Source organism: Oryza sativa, chromosome 2 (assembly GCF_034140825.1).
Source record: "Oryza sativa Japonica Group chromosome 2, ASM3414082v1".
NCBI lineage: Eukaryota > Viridiplantae > Streptophyta > Magnoliopsida > Poales > Poaceae > Oryza > Oryza sativa.
In genome coordinates, this window is record NC_089036.1 from 8438729 (window position 1) to 8464817 (window position 26089).

Sequence of the window (26089 nt, forward strand, 5' to 3'; positions counted from 1 at the left end):
TGTAGCATGGCCCTTCTATACTAGTTGTGGTACTCTGGGAACCCTTTTGCTTAATCCTAAAAACAAAACAAGTCACTTAGATTAGATATTTTCTTCTTTTTTATAAACTGGTGCTTGCTTTTGGATTTCCAATTGTATCATATCTTTACTCCCATTTATTATTCCTGAAATTTTCTATTTAAAGGAAAAGATAATATCCCCACCCTAGGATGATTAATTTGAGCATTTGTGTCTTCCTTCTCGTCTTTTATTTAGAGTAGTGGAAAGTACTCTCCTTTGTTTAGGAACTTACTTATGTAACATTTCTTTTAAGAAATAAGGTCTTTCAAATGTCAAATAAGACATAATTAGGATAGCTTAATCTGAAAGAAATTACAGTCGATATCTGAATAAAATGGGATGAGAAAATAAAAAGGAAAATAAAGTAAGAGAATTCAGACAAATTTATCATTGTTTTTCACTTTATTAAAGAAATGAATCGAGCACAACTCTTATCACCATTGCCAAGTCTAACCAGAGGTCACAGACGGTTATCGCCTCAAGATCAAAAGCTACTTTATGGTATTAGCCTCCAAGGGAAAACATCTGTTGGCACTGGTAACTCGGCAGTAATTTTTAAGTAATAGTAAGTACATCAAGCATCATCTTGGATCAAACTTTTTTTCAGACAAGTAATAGTAAGTACATCAAACAAAGCCTCACTATTATTCCAAGATGTTTGATGATATGACTAATAACAAATATTTTTTTCAGACAAGTGCCCCCTTGGCTGTATATGATCCGATCCATTCGTGTGCATGCTCGTACTAGCGTCATGGAGATAACCCTTGTTAGTTTAGATAACTATAAACAAATATGCATATATGCATGCGAAATCTTTTGCAGATCTAACTTCATGTCATGCTCCCCAGTTATTTAACGCAAATCGTGTTCAATGTCTCTTCGTCCTGCAAGATAGTCGTCACCACTCTGCAGGGATAATTAATTAACAAACACTCTCACTGTAGTACACATCTTGCTAAGCTAGGTTTCTCAACCACTGACAATCTGATGACATACAGAAGCTCAATTAATATATATAAACCGTACGTGTCTTCCTAATCACAAATGGATTATCCTTCGATCAGTTCCTGCTATATCTTAGCAAAATTTGGCTGGACTGTCTTATAGCCTCTTCCTGCAGTAACTCTCTCCGGGGAATTGGTAGTAGTGATTGTCTGACGACTGATATACTAGTTAGTTACGCCTTATTTAGTTCCCAAAAACTTTTTCCCAAAAACATCAGATCAAATCTTTGGACATATGCATGGAGTATTAAATATAGATAAATTAAAAAACTAATTGCACAATTAGGAGGGAAATCGCGAGACGAATCTTTTGAGCCTTAGTCCATGATTAGCCATAAGTACTACAGTAACCCATATATGCTAATGATGGATTAATTAGGTTTAAAAGATTCGTCTCTCAGTTTTCATGCGAGTTATGAAATTAGTTTTTTCATTTGTGTCCGAAAACCCCTTCCGACATCCGGTCAAACGTCCGATGTGACACCCAAAAATTTTCTTTTCGCGAACTAAACAGGCCCAATTTGGTTGCATCATGAGGAAAGAACGGAGCACACAGTTGAAATGGGTTCAGGGCCTTTGATCAGCCTGATTCCATGTACACACAGTAATGATTGACAGCCCATCCAACCCATGAAAGGAGAGCCCAATTTGAGGACATGACTTGAACACAGTAAGTTTTCCCGATTCTCGCGGAAATGAATTGATTAATGTGAAACTTTTGTATTCCAAAAGTGGCCGGAATGTCATTTTGGTTTAATTAGAATAGTTATTTTGCGATCACACATAAGGTGCATAAGGACTCCTCCACCGGCCTTGTTTTTTCGTTTATACTTATACTTATCAGCCAAAATTTAAATTTTCAACTTTAAATTTGGAGTTGATTTTAAGATTTTCTTTCATCATAGTATATTTTTCAGCTTTTGCTTTTAGATCATTAAAAACACATATATAAAAGTTTTATTCACAAATTATTTTCATTTACAAATATATTGTTTCGCTTATGCTTAAAATCAGCGAAATGATGGGGCCGCACATATGATACTCGCACTCACACATCCGCAAATACTCCCCTAAGTACATTCAAATATAAAGAAACCATGATCTGAAAAAAAAAGGAAACGAATAGCAAATCCTAACCTCATGCACAAAGATATACGGTGCCATTCTGTTTAATACGTACCAACTTATATGTAATATATTCGTAGTATCAGGATTCAAACCTAGAGAATGGACATGTATCCATGACTCCACCAACATATGCCTCCCTGTTTAGTTCCTGCAGTTGATAGCTTGTTCACATAAATTTTGACTTTGGTTATATATTGCTTCACTGTGTATTTTCATTGTTTTTAAGATACTAGGTTTTATGTTAAAAATTCTCCTGACCAAACTTTTTTAAAAAACAACTTAAAATCAGACAAATTTGGCAACTAGCAACAATACAGTGGGGGAATAATATCTCGAAAATATCCCACATTCAGTGTTATCTCTCTTTTCAGGGGGTGACAAAACTTATCCAGCTTTGCAACCTGTCAGTTGCGTATCATGTGTCAATGTTACATTGACACACATGATGTGCACGTGCCATCATCCAATGAGCAATGGACAAGTTGCACGGTGCAACGGGATAAGTCCATTGTAGTCTTTGTCAACCTGCTCTACAAGCTCCATGAACCTCAAGATTCTTCACAAGTTGCTCTATCAATCTCAAGAATTTAATTGACCCATGACGACGAATATGTAACAACGACGCAGGATATTTTGCAGTGATCGGTGCATGTAACCTACTATGGGGTGAAAATGTTACAGATATTTTGCTGTCCAATCGAAGTGTTGATGCTGAAATTGTTGTATTTTGAGGTCAAAATCTGATATTTCATCGTGAAAGGTACTTTGAATTCAGAAAAGACGCGCGCGACTAACTCAAACAATTAATGATATTCTGATAATTGCACTTTCTGATACTACAAAAATTACTCTGCAAAAAATCCCTCCATTCCAAAATGTAAGTGTTTTTAGACTCTGACACGGTTCCCGAGATGTTATTTTGACCAACAATAAATATAAAAATAAGATGTTTTAAATAAAAATGTGCATATTATGATAGTTTGTTTAATGATAAATCTAGTAGCATTAATTATACATGTTTGATCTTTTTTATATTTTTGCTATTAATAGTCAAAGTTTAAAATGTTTGACTTGTAACTATGCTAAAAATGTTTATATTTTAGGACAAATGAAGTAAGAAGCACTCAAGAGGACTCATTAATTAGAAAGGAACTGAACCAATAAAATAATATTAATTTTTTGCTTCAGAAAACAGTTTTCAGCTAGCAGTTTTTTTTTCTTTTTTTGAGAACTAGCTAGGAGTCTATATATAATAATGTTCCTACAATATTTCACATTAATATAACTTACTAGTATACTGCCAATCACAATGACAAACAAAATTATTGTTCCTAATTAAAATATTTGTTCGGCTCCTTTCAGTGATCAGCCCACCCAATATTCAGTTGAGTGCAATCTAATCCATATCACTTTCACTATTAATTACTCCATCTTTGCAATGATACTGGCACGTATACACAAGAAAGTAGGAAGCTAAAGCAGAGCCAAATAAAACCTATCAAAATTCAGCAGAATTAAGAGATCAAATGACACTTTATATTGAAAATTCGTTTGTAATTACAGAATCGAAATCTTTCTAACTGTACTTAATAATTACACTAATCCTAATTAAAACACCTCAAACTTGCCAAATCTGCGGGGCGCGATCCATGGCGCCGGCCGCTAGACTTTGTCGCCGGCCGCGGCGGCGGCGGCGCCGACGTCTCGCCGGCAGAGCGGGCACGTGGCGTGCGAGTACAGCCACATGTCGACGCACTCCACGTGGAACAGGTGCTTGCACTCCGGCAGCCGCCGCACGGCCTCGCCGTCGCGCACCACGCCGAGGCAGATCGCGCACTGCGCCCACCCGCCGCCGCCGCCCGCGGCGCCCCTCCGGTACGCGAACTTGGGGATCGCGGCGAGCGCGGACGGCGCCAGCCCGCGCAGGCCGCCGACAGCGGCGGGTGCGGCGGCGGCGCCGCCGCCACGGCCGGACGGCGACGCCGACGCCGAGGCCGCGTAGCCCTGCAGGGTGACGGCGCGGCGGAAGCAGACGGCCACGGTGAAGACGATGATGGAGGAGGCGAAGGCGAGGCAGACGAGCACCACCGTGTCGCACACGCGGTAGCTCCCGCCGGCGACGGCGTCCGCCGCGGTGGCGCTGCTGGGGTCGTGGGACGACATGGGGCGACCGCGCGCGTGGCGAGGAGTAGTGGGGTGGGTGGTGCCTAATGATTTGCTAGTACATATCGAGCTAAGAATTTAGTGATCTTAATTTGATTAATTAATTGATCTAGATCCTGTTTAGATCCTCCAAAATAACAAAAGTTTTGCCATTTTGTAGTACTTTTTGCCATTTTGAATCTAAACACTATTAGCAAAAGTTGGCAATTTGGCATTTGGCATTTGCTAGTCCATAGTAGCAAATTGTGCCAAAAAGTGCTTTGAGATCACTCCCTCTCTCTTTCTCTCTCACTTTAGTGCTAGAATGGCAAAACTTTAACATGCATCTAAACACTAACTAGTACTTTTGTAATGCCAAAACTTTTGCCACCAAAACTTTTGCCATTTGCCATTTGCCATTCTAAATGGATATAAACATGCCCCTAGTGCTCGATTATTATGATGTGATAGATGCTGGAGGAGAGATGAATTGGGGGATTAGGAGCTCCATTGTTTCCTTATAAGTCAAATTTTAAATATTTAAAACTTAATTCTTTGAGCAATTCTATGGTTCTTGAAGTTACCATGATGTATTATTTTTTCTATTGTAAATTTAGTATATAATAGTAGTATCTAGATACCAAGAGGTACTAAATTTTATGCTAAATTTTTGATATCTCGTGATACCTTCTCAAGAACGGTAAAAATGCTCTGATTCCTTAAGTTAATTTGTATTCCTTAAGTTAATTTGTCTGGTTTTTGGTTGTAATTTATTTTACAAACAATTACTTTTAATCACTAGGTACACAGATATAAAAATTGGTCATAAATTATTTTTTTTAATTTTAATTAGCGATTCGCATAAGCAAAATAATGAATCCATTAATCAAGGTTTGAAACAGTGATGTAGTTATCAGACTTATCAAACCCGCCCATATTTGAGTCAACTAAAATTCAGTTGTAGTATAAAAGAAATATTTCAATTTTACAGGTTTTTGTCAATAATTACTTGGTTATCAGTGAAATCGCTACGGAGGGGTATACAGTGACCGATCTTTGTAAATCCTGTGTTAAATCAGTTGATTGTAAAACCGTGGGTAATGCATGAACGGTTTTGTCTAGATAACAAGTTCGGAAGAAATCTTTTTTCTTTTGAAAGAAACTTGACAAGATTATTGGTGATAGTTGCCATTAAGGTCATATCGAACTACTATCGAGGACAGTAGGAAAATGAAACATTGGCCAGGGGTGGCACGTGCATGGTGTCTAATCAAATAGGGTAATGAAGTAGAAATAGTGTCACAAATGGTCCTCTAAACCCTTGAAAACTAAGGCTGTCTTCCCGAGGACTCCTGACACAAAAATGAAGCACACGATTATAGTGATATTAATTAAGTATTAGCCTAAAAAATTTAAAAAATAGATTAATATAATTTTTTTAAAGCAACTTTCATATAGAATTTTTTTAAAAAACAAACACCGTTTAGCAGTTTGAAAAACGTGCGTGCGGAAAACGAGGGAAGTGAGTTAGGAAAGAGGTGAAAAGAACGTATCCTAACAGGGTTAACAATTAATGTGAATGGTTTAAGGTGACTGGTTTTCATCATAATTAAAATCTGAAGAAACTTTGATCAAACCTGAATAGTTTTTTAAAATGCACAAAAGAATTAAATAGTTACGGGGCGAAAGAGGTGAAATTCATGAAAGTTTTTTAGAGAGTAAATTGAACTTGTAAAATACTTATTTTGGTGCACGAACTTGTTTGGTGCATGCGAACAAAGTCAAAATCACACGGCAAATTTAATCTTTTTAATTTTGTTGTTGATTTAAACTCTATGTAAACATGTGTCTTAGGAGGATAAACATATAATAAGACATAACGATTGCATAAAAAATAAAAAAACCAAGAAATGATGTAAGGGATAGAAACAAAGAAATATAAAGTGGAAATTAAGTTTACAAGTATAACATTTCTAATATGTGCACGCACATCATCTACTACTTTATAATTTATAATATTCAACATAGAAAAATCGGTCTTATCGTATCATTTTAGCCTTAGTTTGCATGTATCGAACAAGTTTATATACCAAAACGAGCATTTTACAAGTTCATACAGTAAATTACATCTATCTGATAAGTTCATGTACCGCTAATATAATTTACTCTTTTTTTAAAAAAATATTCTGGAATTTTGAACCCGGGTAATAGCCTGGACACAACCACCACCACAAATAGTCCAATAACCCCTGGTGCACTCAAAAGCGACAATACCTTCAAATTATACTTATTTTATTTAGTTTAGTTTTGACATAGGCCGTTTTTAGCTTCCTCTTGTTTCTAACTTTCCATCACATCATATCACATGAAAACTTTCCTACACACATAAACTTCCAATTTTTTTTCCTAAACTTCCAACTTTCTTCAAACTTCTAACTTTTTTCAGGAACTAAACACACCCATAGATGATGAGAGCCACCTGAGCAGAATGATCATCTCTACCATAATAGGTCGCGCTCATTTGGTATGACTATAGCATAGTACAACAAGATTATATAATTTTGATATATGTAGCTGAAAATTAAAATACGTTATTTTATTTATGTGATATTAAATTTTGTTTACATGTATACATTGACCTCGTTATAGTTCTATTAAATGTAAAAAAAATAAATTTAATCAATTACATTTAATTCATTATTCTATTTATTTCGATTTTGGTTCAAGTGAAACTTATTATATTCAAGTTTGTAGGTAGTAGACATTTCAGTAGCCAATGCAGTAATACACCTGTAAATTCAAAATAATTTGTAAATATATGGCATAAAGAATAATAAACTGTAAAAAAAAACAAAATTCATGTTCGACCGATGTTAGGCATGACCTTACTGTATCATGTTCAATCATTCTGATCCTACAAAAAATTTTTTTTCTGATCCATGTCATGTGGTCTACATCCCAATTCTTCTAATGAAGTCTACATCCAATTATCTGAATTGTGACGTGTATGATCCAACGCCAAGATATTTTGTTCTCCTCGTTGTGCAAGAAATCAATGGGGGACCTGAGATGCGACACTTTTTACAATAAGAGAGAAAAACTAAGCCGGGTAATGCAATTGCGTGTTATCAAAAAATAAAAAACACAAGACATAGCATCTATAGTTTTTCGCTATTGTTTCTATTTATTCATGACTTAATTCAAGCATACCAAATGGATCTCTGTTTTAGTTATTTATCACTAGAACACATTAGCCACAGGACAATTGACGAATACAACAGAGTACATTGCCTTAACGGCACATGCAAATCGATGTAAAATACATGTCTAAGCATTGTGTATAGCAAAGTTACTTCTGTTCCTAATCTGCACCTGAGTAAGGCTCCTAGGTTGTAGCCAAGAAGCTCAATAACTTCTGTAGTCAACAACTTGATGAGTGAAACCCTGAATTTCAACCATATGCCTAATACTATAATGCAATATATTATAGTACCATTATGTTTCCAAGATATAGTTAAAAATAAATGAGTTATCCTCATAATGATGCTTATGATGCTTATTTAAAAACGAAAATGACAGTAGACTATGCTTTCTTTTGTGGCACACACAACTAGCTTACTTGCGCTGCTCTGATTCTTCCTCCCTGGTTCCATCTCTGCACATTTCCACATCGGACAGTAGTTTTCAGATTTCACCTTTACCTTCTTCTTTTTCCAAGAATGATTTCAGCTTGACCTATTCTTCTCACGTTTTTGTATAGTTTTTTTTTGCCTTGGATTATTTGTTCAACGCTTCTAAAAATACGATTTCTCAAAAGAAATTCTTTTACTTCGTACCACTTGTTCTAAGCTACTGGTATTATTGAAGTTTATTTCTTAAATTATTGGTTCATCGCGCTCATCAAGGAAACAGTCCGTCTAAATTATTTGAATTGAAGACACTCCTAATATTGTTAGGTAGACAGATTGTTTCAGGATTCAGACTTTCAGAGTTCAGAGACAATAGAAAAGACCCTGAGCTGCTGCAGACAGCAGCTGCTCATATGGGGTGTTCCTTGTGGATAGACATCCGGTTATTATCCACTTGAATTGCTTTTGGATGGCTCTGTGGCTGGGTTGCTGCCTAATTCCATCGTCGCTGTCACCACCTCAAATAATTCTCCTCAGTTTCGTCAGTCTTCAGCTGAAGATCAATGCACATTGGCGATTGCTAGGGTCGTTTTCGAGAACAAGAACAATCCAGAGGCGCCGCTGGAAAAGTTCTTAAAAATGACATGAGTATTCATGTCTCCGTTCATCTTATTCTTGTTTATCACTTCAAAAAATGATTAAAAGTTTCTCACCTGTATTGACATTATCGAAACAAACATGTTTTGTGACTAACTTTTGAATTTTTTAGAAGCGCAGGTGCACTTCTCTCTATGTACGTACGCGTCCTCTACATATGCTGGAAAATTGTTAGGACCGTGAATACACTTCTAATAAAATTATGAACAAGCATCTACAACTTAAATCATTAAAGAATAATGGATAGGCATTTACCTACATAGAACTCTCTCATTGTTCGCTTGCTGGCTTATCAGCCACATAAAAGTAAAAAAAAATATAAATATTTTAAGTTGATTTTAAGATATTTTTTATGGTAGTTTGTTTTTCAGTATTAGATTTTACTTAAAGTTAATTTCAATTGTTTCGTTTATTTTTCTACAGGATATCCTCTGGCCATGCATACACAAACTCCTGGCGAATTCTCTGCTTAATAAAACCTCTGGCGAATCGTTTAAGCTGATCCTACTTTATTCAAGCCTGCACCTACCAGAAATTTCCTACCGTGTTTTTAAATCTGAACTTTGCTTTCAACACATGGAGCAACTTACCATGAGGTCCATTGAACAATTACACTAATTAATAGCTAATTAATATCAGCCACCTGTCCTCCAAATCCTGTGTGCTCAACCTCAACCATCACCCAGTTTGCAACTCCAATCCATGTGCAAGAAATCGAAGTTTCTCCATTCACACACACACAAACAAAAAAAAAAAATCGAAGTTTCTAGCAGCAGCTAAGCTAAGCTAAGCTTACCTTCCACTTCCAAACCGCACCACTTGTGGAAGCAAAAGACACAGTTCTAGCACACCAAACCGCAATTAATTAGCACTAATCGCTTGCATAATCACGAACTTTATCTTGATACAAAAGCATCCACGATGATTGCCTCCCGGCCAGCCATTCCCCGCCACTAATCCATAATTTTTATTCTGTTCGCAACCAGCCAAACTGAGGCCGAGAAGAAGCGTAGCTGCGTAGGCATATCGGCTTTGCTTTGAGCTAAGCTTGGGCTGAGTGAGTGTGTGTGGCACATGTCGTCGACGGCGGCGGGCGGCGCGCCGGGGCCGGCGGCGCAGCGTCATGGCGGCGGCGGCGGTGGAGGGGGGTGCTGCAGCTCAGGCGTGACGCTGGAGCTCGTCGGCGCGTTCACGGCGGTGTGCCTGGTGCTGTACGGGGTGATACTCTACTTCAACTACCTGTACGTGCGGTGGAGCGGCCGCGACGGCGTGCACCGGACTTCGGGCGGCGGCGGCGGCGGAGGGCGTGGAGCGGCGGCGAGGAAGAGGGGCGGCGGCGGCGGCCTCGACAAGGCGGCGCTGGCGGCCATTCCGGTGTTCAGGTTCAAGGCGTCGGCGTCGGCGGCGGCGCTCGGCGGCGGCGAGGCGGAGTGCGCGGTGTGCCTGAGCGGCATGCAGGACGGCGACGCGGTGCGCGCGCTGCCCGGGTGCGGCCACGCCTTCCACGCCGGCTGCGTCGACGCCTGGCTCCGCGCCCACGGCACCTGCCCCGTCTGCCGCGCGCGCCCCGCCGTGCCGCCTCCTCCGCCGGCGAAACCACCCTGCCTGAAGGCGCCGGAGCCCGCCGCCGCCGCCGCCGGCCGGCAGCCGGTCGACCTGGAGAGCCATGTATAGCACTAAGCTAATCAAGACGGTTAGTTAATTTTAGCCATGTATAAAATCTAGTTAGCTCCTACTCCTACTACTACATGTTCCTTAATTAGTTTTTTTTTTTTTTTGCGTTCTTGAAATCAAACGCCATTTTCGTCAATAATCCAGCAACGCCATTGTTCCCATTGAGATGAACAATGCCTATGTCCAATGTCTTGGCACTCTGTAAATCACTTTTTGTTGTTTTGCTGTAATTTTTTTCCCCTGGTTTTTGCCAACTTTGAAGCACAACGATGTGCAATATGGATAGCAATCTTATCTGATAAACACTGCATAATAATTGAGTGGTTAACCAGATTTAACTGCTAGTAGTGGTTGCATTCAAGTAAATCAGGTGGGTGGTTGAACTGATGCCTGGTTGAAGGGGACATTGCATTGCCATTGGTAGATGTACCTCTCAACACTTGCATTGTGCAAGAGTGGCCACAGCGATGACACTGAGGCTTGTGCATTATCAAGGCATCAAAATGGTTGTTTACTACTCCCCTGTTTCATATTTCGTTTTTTTTATCAAACTTCTTAAAAGTTTGATTAAGTTCATATAAAAAAATAGTAATACTTATAACACCGAATTAGTTTCACTACTGACTATTTTGATAGTTTTTTCTTGTTTTATATCGAAAATATTACTATTTTTTTTTAAATTTGGTTTAAACTTGACTTATAAAAAGTTAAAATTACTTATGCCATGAAGCAGAGGTAGTATATATATCTTTTTCCATAAGCTTACGACAACAGCGTCAAAACAGCCTATGTACCAACGATGTTTTTTTTCCCTATGATATGAAAGGATTTTTTTTTTTTTGAAACTTGATATGAAAGGATTGTACAATATTCCTAACAAACAAGTTGCCAATATAGGTGTGTGGCGTGTACACCTTTCTTCTCAGCTGAAGTTGCGGTGGGCTTATTGAGAAAAGCTTAGGTTATCACTACAGATGTGCTATATATGTTTAGAGAATAATGATACTAGTACTACAGGACAAAATATGGTAGAGCAATTGCAGTGCCTATACTATACTCCTATATAAGGGGTTGTTTGGTTGGCATACTCACGTTACCAAAACTTGCCATACTTCATTTAGCTAACATGCCTAACATGTGGATAACAAAATTGAAGCCACACTTCAACCATAGAAGAGCAAACTTGCCACACTTTTACGTGCCAATGACATGTGGGACCCACGTTATGGTGAAGGAATCTTGCCATAAGTGTGGCACGAACCAAACGGATGCCTAACTTAGTCAAACCTGACTTACTTGAGTTGTGGCACAGTAAGACAAATTGTGGTAGTGAGCCAAACAGCCCCAAGACTGTTCGTACTCTCTGGCACGCAAAGACAAATCATTAGCGTATCATCGATTAAGTATGAATTATTACAAACATAAAAAATGAGTTTATTTGATTATTTAAAGAACTTCTATGTAAAAAGTTTTCATAAAAATACAGTGTTTAACAATTTGGGGAGTGTGCTTATGGAAGAGCAAGTTGCCACCCCAAACTCTAAAACGAACTCAGTAGAGTGCTACTGAGCAATGGTTTTGTTTTTTCTTCGATCTCAATCGTTGAATAAAACTAAGGCATTTTTTCTTTACGCAAATTTTGCAAGAAATAGTTTGATGGTGATAGAGAATGTAAACAATTCTCACATTCCAAATAGGGCCTAACTGGTGGAGATACTACTACGGTTTTAACGTAGGAGGATTAACCTTCGAAATGTTGTGCGATTGGAAAGGAGGAATGCGACGTGAATTTCACAGGATTTGAACTACTTTCTATTAAAATCATGTAAAATTTCCGTGTTCTAAAGTAGCCTGGCCTTAATTGATTTTCTGATATATCTCATGTAGATCACTTCAATGTTCTACAAATGATAATTGATGTAACAACTCCAATGTTCACCACGTTTACAAGTCAAGCAGCTATGCCAAAAGATGGCTTTTGAGCCAGAGAAACAGAGTCCACATGTTCCATACCTAGGGCTAAGTGGTCAATGTCTCCAGTATATAAGTAAAAAGTGCTCCATGGTGGATACTTTCACTTTGTGGAATATTTTTGCATTATTCTTCCCCACAAATATTGTGGCCATGAATATATTAGACCGCTCATGTGCCTTTCAACCATTTTTAACCCAAACCATTAGATGACTTGTCATTGACACCCTTTTAACCTCCACTAGCAATAGGTGATTTGGTTACCTCCATATGAAAGATTGGTCAGAGACAATCATTACTATATAAACCTGTTGTTGACACCCTCTTAGTCTCCACTCACCCGTGGTTTTTGCTAATAGAAATTAAATTGGATGATAACCACATTTGAAACTTTGCTTGCCAAAAAACCAAGAGGGAACCTAAGGTTGGGCCAAGACTCGGCTAGGCCACTATGAACTTGGCCACATTCTGAAGTACATGGTGAAATAAAAAAAAAATCTGAGTTTGGACCATATGGATTATGGAGTTGTATAAATCAAGCAAAATCCCTGCAAACCTCGGTTAGGTTTGCATGTATAAATCCAGATAAAATTAAAAGAATGACCTCACTTAAATGTAAACTATAATTAAAATAACAAAATGAAATTCCTAGCTCTGCTATTAAATATTAACATATCTCCTTCAATGTTGCTTGCTTTTTTTATTTTTGAGAACTCTCCAATGTTGCTTGTTACTCCCTCCGTTTCATTTTATAAATCATTTGACTTATTTCTTATACGAAGTTTTTTTAGTTTAATCAAGTTTATAGTCCTATAGAATAAAATAGCAACATCTACATACAACATCAAATTAGCTTCATTAAATTTAACATTGAATATATTTTGATACAATATTTGTTTATATTGAAAATGTTATTATATTTTACTATAAACTTAATTAAATTTTAGGAAGTTTGGCTTTAAAAAAGTTAAACGACTTATAATATAAATATTATAAACGGAGGAGTACTTTGTTAGTGGCTACAATGCTATGCACGTGTTGTCCTTGTTCATAATTGAAAGAATAACATCTCACACCACACATCTTATTATCTCGGTTTTGAAATGATGAGCGTAACCAACATAGGTCCATCACTATACCTTTGTGGCAACCATATGTCGACACGACGACACACCAGACGTACGAGCTATTGGCCAAAGCCAAACGTGGTGATGCATGACTGATGACCACCAACTCAAGGGATCTAATGCCATGTGAAGCGTCCAGTGGCAGTTTTTTGTTGTTGCATATTTGTATTTCTCATGAATAATGATTAATTTACTTTGTGTTGTACAGCTTCATTCGTTTCTTGCTTCTCTCGTGATCTCGTCAATTTCTACGTTATCTTTTTATGAGCATGCCTCTTTTTTTTTCACTATTTAGGCTTCTCTCGCTAACTTCTACATTATCCTTTTAGAAGCATGCTTTCCGAACAGATAAACAAAGTGTTTTTTAAATACTTTATATATAAAAGTTTCTAAAAAATAAAAAAATATTTTTCAAATTTGTAATGGTGAATACTTAATTAATAGTATAGTAATGACTCAAGTTTTATGTGTTACTAAAAAGCTAAGTTAAGCTGAAACGAACAAAGCATTAGACACCATTATTCCAACTTTAAGGCTCATTCGGTTCTAGACTTCTACTTGTGTCGTTTTTTAAGGTTGTGTCGTTTTTTAAGGTATTGACTTGTAACCTCATAAACATGAAGCTGAAATTTGTACTATTTGAAAAAAAAGGCATACTTAATCCAATTTAGTGTCCTACTTATAAATTATCACGTGCACAATTCTTTTAAAAATTTCTAAGTTTCTTAGAATATTTTTAGTGATGGGCAACGCACCCGTCGATAGCGAGACGTTTTTAGTAACTTAGTCAATGTTAAGATATACTGATATAATCTTTTGAATGTGCTTATAGGGATTAAGTGTGTGTATACATTAATAGGAGTGAGAACGTGCATACGTTCCTTAAAAAATAACTTTTTAAAACAGACCTTACTTTGTAATAGTTATTAATTCATTCGTGTGTACCCTCAATATTATCGTCTTTTAATTTCCATTCAGCCATTCCAAACGGTGTCTACAAGCAGTAAATTTCCATGCATTTATCGAATTTAGGGTATTTTGAATCACATGAATGAAAAAACAGATAAATATGAAAGACATATGATTCTGACAATAATGCAAGTATAAAATAGATGACTTTAAAATATAGAAAAAACATAGAAATGACCGTTTGATTGGGCCATAGGAAAAACACCGGAATTTGAGGAGAGATAAAAATTCGAAAGATTCTTTCTATGAGGTTATGTTAAGGGCCCCTTTGATTTGTAGGAAAAATGTAGGAATTTTGGAGGATTTCAATCCTATGAAAAAAAAATCCTATGAAGGCCTTTGAAACAAAAGATTGAATCCTATCCAATCCTTTAAAATTCATATGGAATGGGTAATCATACGCACATTTTGGAGGAAAGTTAGTAAGAGGTCTAACCTCTTGGAATATTTCCTCTGAGTCTATCTCTCTCATCTGATTCCTGTGTTTTTCCTGTGGTCCAATCAAACGGCTATTCCTTTGTTTTTCCTATGTTTTGTAATCCTCTGTTTTACAATTGTACTCTTGTCAGAATCCTGTGTTTTTTCAATCTATCAGTTTTTTTATTCCTACGATTCAAAGGCGCCCAAAATTTCCTCCAAAAATTTACATGAGAAGAGGCATTCTACAGGAATTTCATAGGATTTAAAGGGTTATATTGGAAAAATTCCTATAGAAATAAAATCCTCTAAAAATATTATGAATTTCCTTTGAATCAAAGAGGGCCTCAAGTACAAAAATACCGTCCTTGCACTCCGAGCAAAATTCATCCCAAAATTCAAATCCACGCACACTTCAAACTTCAAACTTGAAACCATCGCTTCCGAATCTTGAAACTGCCGCGGGAACGACGGGAAGAATCACCGAATCAGCATCCCATTACGTGACGCCACGTGTCTTTTTTTTCCCATCCCAAACCTCGGAAACCGCGGGCCAACAAATTTCGAAGCCTCCGCGCCAACACAGCGCCCGCGAGGCCTCCCCTTCCCTCCTCCCCCAAAAATCCAAAATTGGAAAAATTTTACCAGTCGCCTCCTCGCTCCAAAGCTCAAAATCCAAAAACTGCTTCAGCTGAAATGAAATCCCAGAGGCTCGCAACCCACGCGCCCATGAAATTTGGGGAAAATTTAGCCTCCCGAATCCCCAAATTTCGAAAAAACCCGGCTGGTTCATGCCGCGCCCAACCTCCTCTTTCGAGTTTCGATCCATGTCAAATACCAGCGCCACCGCTCGCTCGCTCCTCATCGTCGCAAATTCGCAATCCGCTCACCAATTCCCACCTCCAGATCGACTCCATCTCCTCTCCTCTCCTCTCCATGGCCGTTCTTGGGTCGCGCGCGTGCGGCGGCGACGACAAGGAGAACGTGCCGCCGATGCCGGCGGTGGCGGCGGCGGTGGCGGCGAGTTCTTGGCATGGCATCGCCGTCGTCAAGAACCAGAGGATGAAGAGGCCGGGCGGCGGCGGAGGGAAGCTGCGGAGGCGCGTGCCGCTCCGCGACATCACCAACCTCATGTACGTCGCCGCGCGGCCGCCTGCTCCACCGGCTGCGAGCTCCGTGACGGCGGCGGCGCGGTCGCGGGAGGAGCCGGTTGCGGCTGCGGCGGCGTTGCCGGCGAGGCGTTCGCTCAGGAAGGAGTTCAGATAGCGGCACGAAGCAATTCGTCGATTCAGATTGGCAGCAATTGCTGCTAGAGTTTTGTAGCAGTAGGAGCGTAGAACAGATGAAATGGAAATGGAAATTGAAACAAATTTGATTCAGCTCAATTCTTTTGCATTGCTACTGAGGTGTTGCCACAAAGACCACAACCAAACCATGGTGACCATCTTGCATGCATGCCAACTGTTCGATGGAATGCTGTGTGCACGCCAGAATACTCCTTTCTTCAAATCGCTGTGAACCCAAGTGTTCGTCCCGATTTGGAATTTTAGATCAGCTATGTTTCATACCTACGGAGTACTCAACAACATCATCATTTTATTTCTTTTTGGGAGAGGAACATCAACATCATTTTGGAACCATGTCATCTACCTCCATCGCCACGAAATAAACCAACCTTAGATATGATAGAACATCACTAGTACCTTATACAACGAACTGAAATTCAGGTATCATCTGACCTGGGATTTGATAACGGGACAACAGACACCAACGAGCCATCAGCCATATTTGCATAGTTGCATCTCATCAAACGAAACACAGCTCTGAATTCTAGAGTGTGTACTAGCCATTTTCACATCACTTCAACCTGAAAAAATTACTCTATATACTTGCATCCATTTCAACCTTATCAGGCAATCCAGCTGGTTAGTACCAAATTTGGTTTGGCAATTATCATACCAGATACCTATCTCACTACCCGGTACCATACTGTTTCGGAACATGAAACCGTGGTATAGCACCTCCTATTTATTACTCCCTCTGTCCTCTGATACAAGGGATTTTGACATTTTACTTGTACTGTTTAACCATTCGTCTTATTAAAAAAAATTTGGAGTTATTATTTTTTTACTTACTTTATTATCCAAAGTACTTTAAGCATAACTTTTCGTTTTTTATATTTGCACAATTTTTTTTTGAATAAGACGACTGGTTAAACAGTGTAAGCAAAATGTCAAAATCTCTTATATTATGAGACAGATGGAGTAAGAGCTTAAGGAGAGAGACTATCTGACTTTTTATAAAAATCTGAATATTATGTTCTATTATCTCTTCAAGAAACTTTAAGTAATTAATTATAGAAGAAGAGTTATGTTTATATAGACCAAACTGCAATAGATCGACAACAAATCTGAAAGTTATCCAGTAAAAAACAACAAATCTGAAAGTTATGAGAGATGTGTAAAACTATCCAGAAGAATTGTTTCAAAATAGTTAAAAATATATTTGATTGGCAAGTTACACAATAATTGAACTATGTGTTAGGGTTACGGGTAAGGTGTACCCTCTATCCTTGAATATAAGATGTGTCAGGGTTATGGATACCACATACCTAATAGTAGTTGACTAAATCTCGACAGGACCCACCACATACCATGTCTTATACGGAAACAACCTTCGGATATAGGAGGAGTTCCGCATAAGGAAGGATGAATAGAGTTCTACATGGAAACGACTAGGACTATTTGGATTATATCCATATTGGTTTTCCTAGTTCTACTTGGACAATGGGACACCTATGGGTATAAATACAAGGCCCCCTAGGAGGAGAGGGGACACGGAACAATAGATCAAGACACAAAATCAACATACAAGCCAACACGCCGCCAAATATCAACATCAAAGATTAGCTTAGACAAACCCTATCGGGGGTACCTGCGGGGGCCGGCAAGAGGGGTCAAGCACTATCTCTGATCTCGACGAGTTCGTGCTCGAGGAAGAAGACTACCCTATCGTCGACTACGAGTTGGTTATCTAGCCATCAAGTCGACGACAGCCAGATATGTTATCCCAAATGTTGTATTTGTGTGATCCAGATGAATAAAGAGCAACACCGGCTTCGGCCAACAGGATGTAGGGTTATTACCTGACAATTCAGGGGCCCGACCATGTATAAAAATCCTCGTCTCTGTCTCTTTTACCTAAGTCTCGCATATATCCTGGTACCAACGATCCCCATACCATGCAAATACCGGAATCGTGACATCAAACGTCGACACGATGGGTACCGATATAGTATACCCGCGCGTGTACGAATAGTTTCCGTATACATTAAGGAAATCTATCCTGTGATAGTAACGGAATCTACGGATGGAAGGAGTCTTACTCGGGCAAGACTGGGGCAAGACTGGGTCTTTACCATATCGTGAGGGGTCCGATATCTCCGAGTTCTACTTGGAGATCAACTGACCCACGGTATAAAAGGGACCCCTGGGCAGGACCTAAGGCATCAAATCTCACCACCAACACACCCACCACAGCCTACCAAGCCGGAGCCTACAGGAGCCAAGTCGCCGGAGATCTAGTCGGACCAACTGACTACGGTCTCGTCGGTATCATCGAGTTCTGTTATTCCCTTTGTAATCTGTGGTTTCCATCATATAATCCTATACCAACTGGATTAGGGCTATTACCTGCTAAGGGGTCTAAACTAGTATAATCCTTGTCTTTTGTCTGCTTGATGTCGTACTACGTAGATCCTCGTACCGACGGACCCCAATACCCTCTATATCCGGTCTACGGGTATCCCCGTCGACACTATGAAAGGCATGTTATGCGGCAAAATTACTTACACCAATATGTTTCATTGATTACATGAAAACAAAGTTACAAATATGTTATCTCACAAAAGTTACTTATCAACTGTAGTGTGCCATGTAAAGATGACAAGAAACCTACATATTTGTTATTTTGAAGAACACCTAACTTATCAAGTATAGTTGGCCACGCAAAAATGACAACATTCTTACAAGTTTGTTATCTCAAAGTTAGACTCATCTTATCAAGTATAAGAACTTTATGGGGTAAAAACAAATATACTCACAATGCAAAGACATACATTAAGAGTATGGATAGACATGTTAACAAACTTTATTTGTATTTCTTCAAAAGCACAAGGAGTGTGTCATGGCTGAGTCATGAAATGTACAGGTCAACTTGCAAAGTTGCAATACCCTATGTACTATTTTAGCAATACAAGTCAGATATTGTCTATACATGCAACAAACTCTATCACCTAAATCCCAATATGCCTTTTCTTTGCTATATACACTAGCTTGATCTATCATTGAACTCACATCAATTAGCTTAAGTTTCCATTAGCATATACAGAAAGCTATGGCAACTACTGTTTCCTCTCAGTTTTCTATATGCTTTTGTGTACTTCTCTTGGTCCATGATTCTATGGCCCAACTATTTTATCCAAGAACAAACCCATGGCATAGTCCTCATCAAGGAAGTTTTAGTGAGTATAGATTTGATAGATTACAAGCATTTGAGTCACTTCAGAAAGTGAGATCAGAAGGTGGTGTGACTGAGTATGTTGATGAGAGGAATGAATTATTCCAGCACACTGGTACGTTTGTCATCCGACGTATCATTCAGCCTCAAGGTCTTTTGGTACCTCGATACACCAACACTCTCAGCATGGTCTACATCATCCAAGGTTTGTATGATGATAAATACAATAAAAAATTCTATCAATGCAGCTGGCATTCTAGCACTTATGACTTTCATGGTCGAAAGAATATGTTTTGATGTTTTTATGCACCTAATGTGAACATTTTAATTTGTAGGGAGAGGTACTATGGGCTTAACTTTCCTCGGTTGCCCAGCAACTTACCAACAACAATTCCAACAATTTTCGCCTCAATGGCAAAGTGAAAGCCAAAAGTTTAGGGGCGAGCACCAAAAGATCTATCAATTTAGACAAGGAGATATTATTCCACTCCCAGCTGGTGTTGCACATTGGTTCTACAATGATGGTGATGCACCTGTTGTTACCATATATGTTTATGACATAAACAACCGTGCTAATTAGGTTGAACCAAGGCAAAAGGTATCTTTTTAACTAATATTTCCATAGAAGTTGTGGTTGGTTTATGTTTTTCACATGTTCTCGCATTGCAATCCATACTTAAAACATCCAGCTTTTCATTGATAAAAGTTTCAGGAATTCTTATTAGCTGCTAACAACAATAGAGTTCAACAAGTATATGGTAGCTCAATTGAGCAACACCCTAGGCAAAATATATTCAACAGAATCGGTGTTGAGCAACTAAGTGAGGCTTTAGGCATCAACACAGTAGCAGCAAAGAGGCCGCAGAGTCAAAATGACCAAAGAGGAGAGATCATTGTTGACGGGTTATACCCGACCGCGGTATTTAAGGGACGTAAGGTACGACTGATACCAAGGAATACGCGAGAGTGGAATAAGAGAGCATGGGACAAGGATTTTTATACTGGTTCAGGCCCTCAAGGTAGGTAATAATCCTACTCCAGTTTATATGTACTGATTTGGGGTGCATCACAGTGTGTACAAATGGGAAGTAAGCTAGCTCATCTAGCCTACCAAACAAATCTCGACATGCAAAGTGGCGGGTTGTAGTTGGTGGTTAGTTGAAGGGCTTCCTCCTGGCGTAAAATTGATGAGGCTTGGTGTCTATGGTTTATGATTCGATGCCCTTCCCTCATAGGAGACCCTATTTATGCACGGGTTCCAATTAGAATAGGGGCATACAAGACCCTGTTATCCCTGTATCGAACTACACAATTCTTCCTTAGGTGAACAAGGATTTTCCTTATTTCTATCTCAATAAATATTTAGGGATAACTTTCCATATAAGAATAGGTATGCAGTATTCCTGGTCATGGTAAGTGTAGGTATATGGGATATCACATACCTATAACATTGACGGTAGCCCCCGACCTCTGCAAATATACATACGACATCACCGTTGCCCTTTTGCTCGAGAAACCATTTTGTCAAGAAAGTAAACTGCAATTGGAAAACGTAGGATTACGTCAAGGTCAACTACTTGGTCCTTTTATCTGGGCAATATGCCACGACATGATCGGATTTTAAATCTGGACAGAGGTTAGAATCTTAACTGCCAAATAGGAATGCTCTATTGGTTCCCTGGGAATTTCGGACCACTTTCCTCAAAATGCTAACCATCAGCCCTAGCTTTATATTCCAGCGGTGAGATTCATTTAGAACCTATTTGCTTCAGTTGCTCTTTGCGCTCTTCGCGTTCAACCTTCCAGGACCCAAAAGCACTAGTTTCTACCACAAATTTCCATTCCTTCCCCGATCATCATCAATGTATCTTGGAGAATTGACCATGGACCAAGCGGCACTCAAGGAGCTGTAGGTGGAGGGAGCAATCCATGGGTAAGGGATGATGAAGTATTAGGTGGTAAGGTACCGAACCCGCTCCTAATCTTAGAGAAATTTAACGTTTGCATCCTTCTCTCGTTGCAGTTGTTTAGCTCCCCATCTGAATTTCTCTCGGTGCTTCTTGAATTCTACGACATCCATCTTCTTCATTCCAAACCCAATTCCATCTCATTCCTAAGCATCTTACACATTTGTGTGAAGCATATTTAGTAGTGCACCCTTTTGGAGATTTATTTAGGTACTTCTATGAACTCAAGTTCATGGAGAAGTCAAAAATCATAGGCAACTGTGGTGTTCGACTTCGAGATGGCCTGAAAGAATAGTACATAGAGATGACCCAATAAACCTCTAGAAAAGGAATGAATACAATGTTGGTATTATCTATCCACTGACACCACCTCCAGCCACCTCCCTATCCTGACCACCAAGCCCAAACGCGAAACACATAGACCTTTTACTCCCACCTATTCTGAATCTCTCAACATCTTTGTTAATAAGATTTGAGAGCTTAGGAGACGTGGTCTGACAACATATGACATTGTTTGTGACTTCACGCGTCGTCAAATTCATGCGCTCTAGGCAAGCGAGCACCATGTGTATGAGTATACGTGTGATAAAGACCCCACTTGGATGTCCTTGCGGAATATAATCATTTATCCTCACTCAGTCTCTACATTGTATTCTACTGAAGTACAAGACTAACTTCAATTTGTAAATGTTTAGATCTTCCCGAGGACATGGTGAAGAGCAGCACCAAGAAGGTGGTGATAGACAAGCCAAGCATGGCTAGAGACATCCCGACCTCGTTGTGCGACCTGCCCCAAGCTGTCAGGGATGGGATTGTAAATGTAGGTATTCAGAACCCATCACCCTTTCATCTAATCGATGTCATAGGGAAGTAATGCGAGCGCTTACAAGAGTTGCCCCTGACCAATGCCATTAAGGCACTTGTTGACCACCAGGAAGTCGCGGCCACAAAAGACGTGGTGGAGATGGAGATAGGGTCCTCTACCGCCGAGAAGGTGGCTAACATGGCCTCTCAACCTGGGTCTAGTGGTACCGTTGGATCCAAGAAGAGGAAATGGGGCTTCGGAGTGGACCCCACGGGTGGTGTCCTGACAAAGGGTACCCATTCCTTGGTAAGTACTTGTCCTCTACTATGAAGTCCTCGGGAGGATAAGATTAGTAGAAAATAAAGATTTTTCTGACTTGTGTAGTATTGTTCTTTCACAGACCTCCTCACCCGATAATGCCCCCACTAGTGGAAGGCTCAAACCAATGAGATTTATGTCGAAGAGCAAGGCCAAGTAAGCAGCTCATTCCTCGGTCACTCTTATATTAGCCTTTTATAACATTGTCGGTTGATTCAAACTGACTCGTTTTTTTTGACTGGATCAAACTGACTCTTTGTAGGGCCGCCCCTACCATCTCCAATCAGAACATGGGGAAACATGACGAGGCTAGTTCCCAACCAGCCACCCACATCATCGTCTCCCCCTCCACAGCCCCCCTCCCCTCCGTTGCTGCAGTTGTCTTGCCGCCTCCAGGAACGGCGTTCAACCATCTAGCTAGTGCCTGCCAAGAGGTACTCTTTTCAGCTAAGGCAGCCAGCACAGAAGTCAACCGGCTCATCGCCGAGCTCACTGCTACCAACGAGAAGTTAAGCAAACTCAAGGAGGAGTTGACCACGGCGAACACCAACAACGAAAGCCTGCGCCTTCTCATTAAAGAGAATTCGGAAATGCACCAAGAGGGTCAGAAGGCCCTAGCGGAGGAGAAGAGCAAAAGGGAGGCCCTTTATGCCGGGCTGAAGGAGAACTTCTTTGCCTTCAATGAGGTGGCGAAGCAACTTGGTCGTGGGGTGCAGCCGCCACCGCACTTCGATGATGTCTCGCTACTAGCGTCCATTGGCGAGCTAGTTGGCGAGATGGAGAAGGTCCCCGCTGACATCATCCAGAAAGCTGACTGGGACACCCGCATCGCCCTCAAGACTGGAGCCTGCCACACCCTTGCTTGTATCTCGTCCAAGCATCCAGAGCTGGACCTCAACAAGGAGGTCCACGAGGGTGTGGCTGAGGAGGAGAGGGAAAAGCTCATGGATCAACTTGAGAAGACTGGCGAGGCGGTGGCTAGCTTCTATCTCGACTAGTAATTTTAGGCAATCTTTTAAAAGTCGCTTTCTAGTGCTGTAGTGACTTAAATATAATCAGATGCATTAATATCTCCTTTATCGATATTATATAATCAGATTTTTTTCCATGTATTGATATTTTTGAAAATATAATTTATCTTCTATATGCTAATAGAATACTTTTGTGTTAATATTTTATTATGCAAATCATCTTCCATATGCTACAGAAGATATTTTATGCTTAGGCCATCTTTTATGTAAGTGATTCCCTTTTTCATATGGTTCATAAAAAATAGTTTTTGAAATAAAAAACATAGAGAAAATATTGAAACATACACACAAATTTCTATATTGTTTAAGGAGGCTACACAAAAAAAATCATATTTTTCCAAAACTTCAAAGGGTCAGTCAATTGTCGATCTGGTACATCTAAAAAAGTATCCAGTCCAATGGTATATTGTAAAAATAATTAATAAATTCTGTGTCATATTATGGAGAGAGATAAAGTCGATGATATGAATATATCCATTCTTGTTTTCAAGAAGTGACATGTACACAATTTGTACATTTCAGTGAATATGATCATGTATATTTTTCATGGAGTTGGGAGTGGCTTCATTTTTATGCCATCAAGTGAATCTTCGCTCCTATTAGCAGTATGTTGGGCCTTTCTCTAAAACAAGGTTTAGAAAGATTAGTAAATTGCACTGGTGGGTGCAACCTAAAACATAAATTTGTAAAACACTTGTTTCAGTGCTTTAACTTATCTGTGTGACTAATAATACTGAGTTGAAACCTACTTAGAATAGAGCGCGCACGCTTGAAGGGTTCATGATCTATATTTCCAGTGCTTCCTTTCAACTGCGTAGTTGTACCTCAATTTATTTGTCTAGACCAGGACAATATGCGCATAGCTATAACATTTTGTCCACTAGCTCATCTGGGTGAATTGAATATTACCAATGTTTTATATGCAGTGTTATTCTGCAAAAGGAATCACTCTTTGTTGTATTAAGAAAATTGGGTTCATTACCTTTGTTTATGCATACCGGTGGGGCATATGAAAATATATATCCTTTCTTTTGTGAATTTTCTTGACAGACCTGATGCTAATAAGGCATCATATTTCTATCAACTGGCTAGTACGTGTTCGTGCCAGCGGCAACGTAATCTACCGGCCGCATGACACAAAATCATCGATTGCCTTTATCACTACCACTCATCGGCAACTCAATTACAGCTAGCCTTTTTGGCTGTCTACATCCGTTTGGATGTAGAGGCTGGTTTAATCCATTATCTAAAAAAACTTATAGCTAGCCTTTGCTAGTTCAGATCGAAGTCCATACTACCACTCATCGGCAACTCAATTACAGCTAGCCTTTTTGGCCGTGTACATCCGTTTGGATGTAGAGGCCAGTTTAATCCATTATCTAAAAAATTTACAGCTAGCCTTTGCTAGTTCAGATCAAATTAAGTCCATCGAAGGATATGCCACCCAAAACCAATAAAGCAAATCAGTATAGACGGATGGACCGTTGAAGTGTTGAGATAGATGAGAATGCCCCATTTGCTAGCCCCTCCAACGAGTAAACGCAACCAAAGGCATTGTTTCTTATTGGTGCCCAAAATCTGGAACTGGAAGGGGAATAATCCATTGGTTATGCACCACTTCATGTTAGTGATATGCCCTAGAGGTAATCATAGAGATGATTGTATCACATACTATGTTTACATATTTATCTGACTTTGTTACTTGAAATAGATAACTCATTATTGGTTAATGAATATGTGATTCTTTCATGAGACTCTTTATGTTGTGTGTTGCTATTTCTAAAGGATCCCTGATCAAATATCATATGTGGAACAAATATGTTTAGATGATCAACACATGTATTAATTGATGATCATGTCTCATGGATCATGGTATAGAGATACCAAATTAATAATGTGGACACATGTTGGTGAACATGTTGTTGCATAGACCCAACATGAGACATTGCAAGAGCCATATGTGTTGTGTCATCAGTGATCTCATTTAGTGTTGATGTTGAATCCTTAGACCTGAGATTATCATAGTTCCCAACATGTGTAGTAGCTCACTTAGAGACTGCTAAACACTACTCCGTAATTGGGTAGTTATAAAAGTAGTTTTCGGGTATGATATGAAACATGTAGTGGGATATGGATAATCAAGATGGGATTTGCCCCTCCTATGATGAGATATCTCTGGGCCCCTTGATGTTCTACATTATGAAAGTGCATGGCCATGCCAACGGTGATTGATGAGTCAATCACAAGTTATATAATCTAGCAACAGGTTCGAGTGAATGATTGAGTTATTAGAGGATGGCACATATCTAGCCTTGAGCTTAATCGATATCGTGAGGCAAAGGGGTTCATACAAGTATACACTAGAGGTTCAACTGATATGATCTTTATGTATGCCCATTAGGTCAATATGTTCTGCTAGGGGCCGCTGTTGACGCGTGGACCGAATAGGAGTTTTCGGGTTACAGCCGAGTGTACATGAACCTACAGGGTCGCACATTTAATGGGCCGGAATAAGGGGATTGGATGAAGATCCAATATGAGCTTAATTCGGATAGGGATCCGAATAGGAGTCCTACGGACCTTGGAGGCCCGAGTGATGGATCCTATATATTCGTGAGGGGTGTGACCGGTGGAGGTATTGCATCACGTGAGAAACCCTAGCCATCACT

The 26089-nt window shown here is 39.5% G+C and overlaps 4 protein-coding genes across 7 annotated transcripts; 3 read left to right on the forward strand and 1 right to left on the reverse strand.

Moving 5' to 3' along the window:
* Positions 1-3709: 3709 nt before the first annotated feature.
* Positions 3710-4442, reverse strand: LOC107278261 (E3 ubiquitin-protein ligase EL5-like). The gene has a single exon (XM_015771646.3). It carries the CDS (start codon positions 4356-4358, stop codon positions 3858-3860), a length of 501 nt encoding a protein of 166 aa, XP_015627132.1. The 5' UTR covers positions 4359-4442; the 3' UTR covers positions 3710-3857.
* A 5119-nt stretch (positions 4443-9561) lies between these two features.
* On the forward strand, positions 9562-10641 carry LOC4328879 (RING-H2 finger protein ATL39). The gene has a single exon (XM_015771648.3). It carries the CDS (start codon positions 9698-9700, stop codon positions 10295-10297), a length of 600 nt encoding a protein of 199 aa, XP_015627134.1. The 5' UTR covers positions 9562-9697; the 3' UTR covers positions 10298-10641.
* Positions 10642-19079: 8438 nt separating this feature from the next.
* LOC107279941 (glutelin type-B 1-like) lies at positions 19080-20142 on the forward strand. Of its 2 annotated transcripts, XM_066308097.1 has the most exons (3): positions 19080-19504; positions 19635-19897; positions 20006-20142. In XM_066308097.1, the coding sequence occupies exons 1-2, from the start codon at positions 19177-19179 to the stop codon at positions 19877-19879; spliced, it is 573 nt and encodes a 190-aa protein (XP_066164194.1). In that variant the 5' UTR covers positions 19080-19176; the 3' UTR covers positions 19880-19897; positions 20006-20142. The 2 variants fall into 2 exon arrangements, with proteins under 2 accessions (XP_066164194.1, XP_015624148.1); XM_015768662.3 differs by lacking the exon at positions 20006-20142 and having other exon boundaries at positions 19635-19950.
* Positions 20054-23560, forward strand: LOC4328880 (uncharacterized). 3 transcript variants are annotated; one of them, XM_066308096.1, is made up of 5 exons: positions 20054-20318; positions 21962-22086; positions 22183-22377; positions 22472-22545; positions 22652-23560. In XM_066308096.1, the coding sequence occupies exons 2-5, from the start codon at positions 21976-21978 to the stop codon at positions 23385-23387; spliced, it is 1116 nt and encodes a 371-aa protein (XP_066164193.1). In that variant the 5' UTR covers positions 20054-20318; positions 21962-21975; the 3' UTR covers positions 23388-23560. The 3 variants fall into 3 exon arrangements, with proteins under 3 accessions (XP_066164193.1, XP_015624145.1, XP_066164192.1); XM_015768659.3 differs by having other exon boundaries at positions 20182-20322; XM_066308095.1 differs by having other exon boundaries at positions 20182-20322; positions 22201-22377.
* The last annotated feature ends 2529 nt before the right edge of the window (positions 23561-26089 follow it).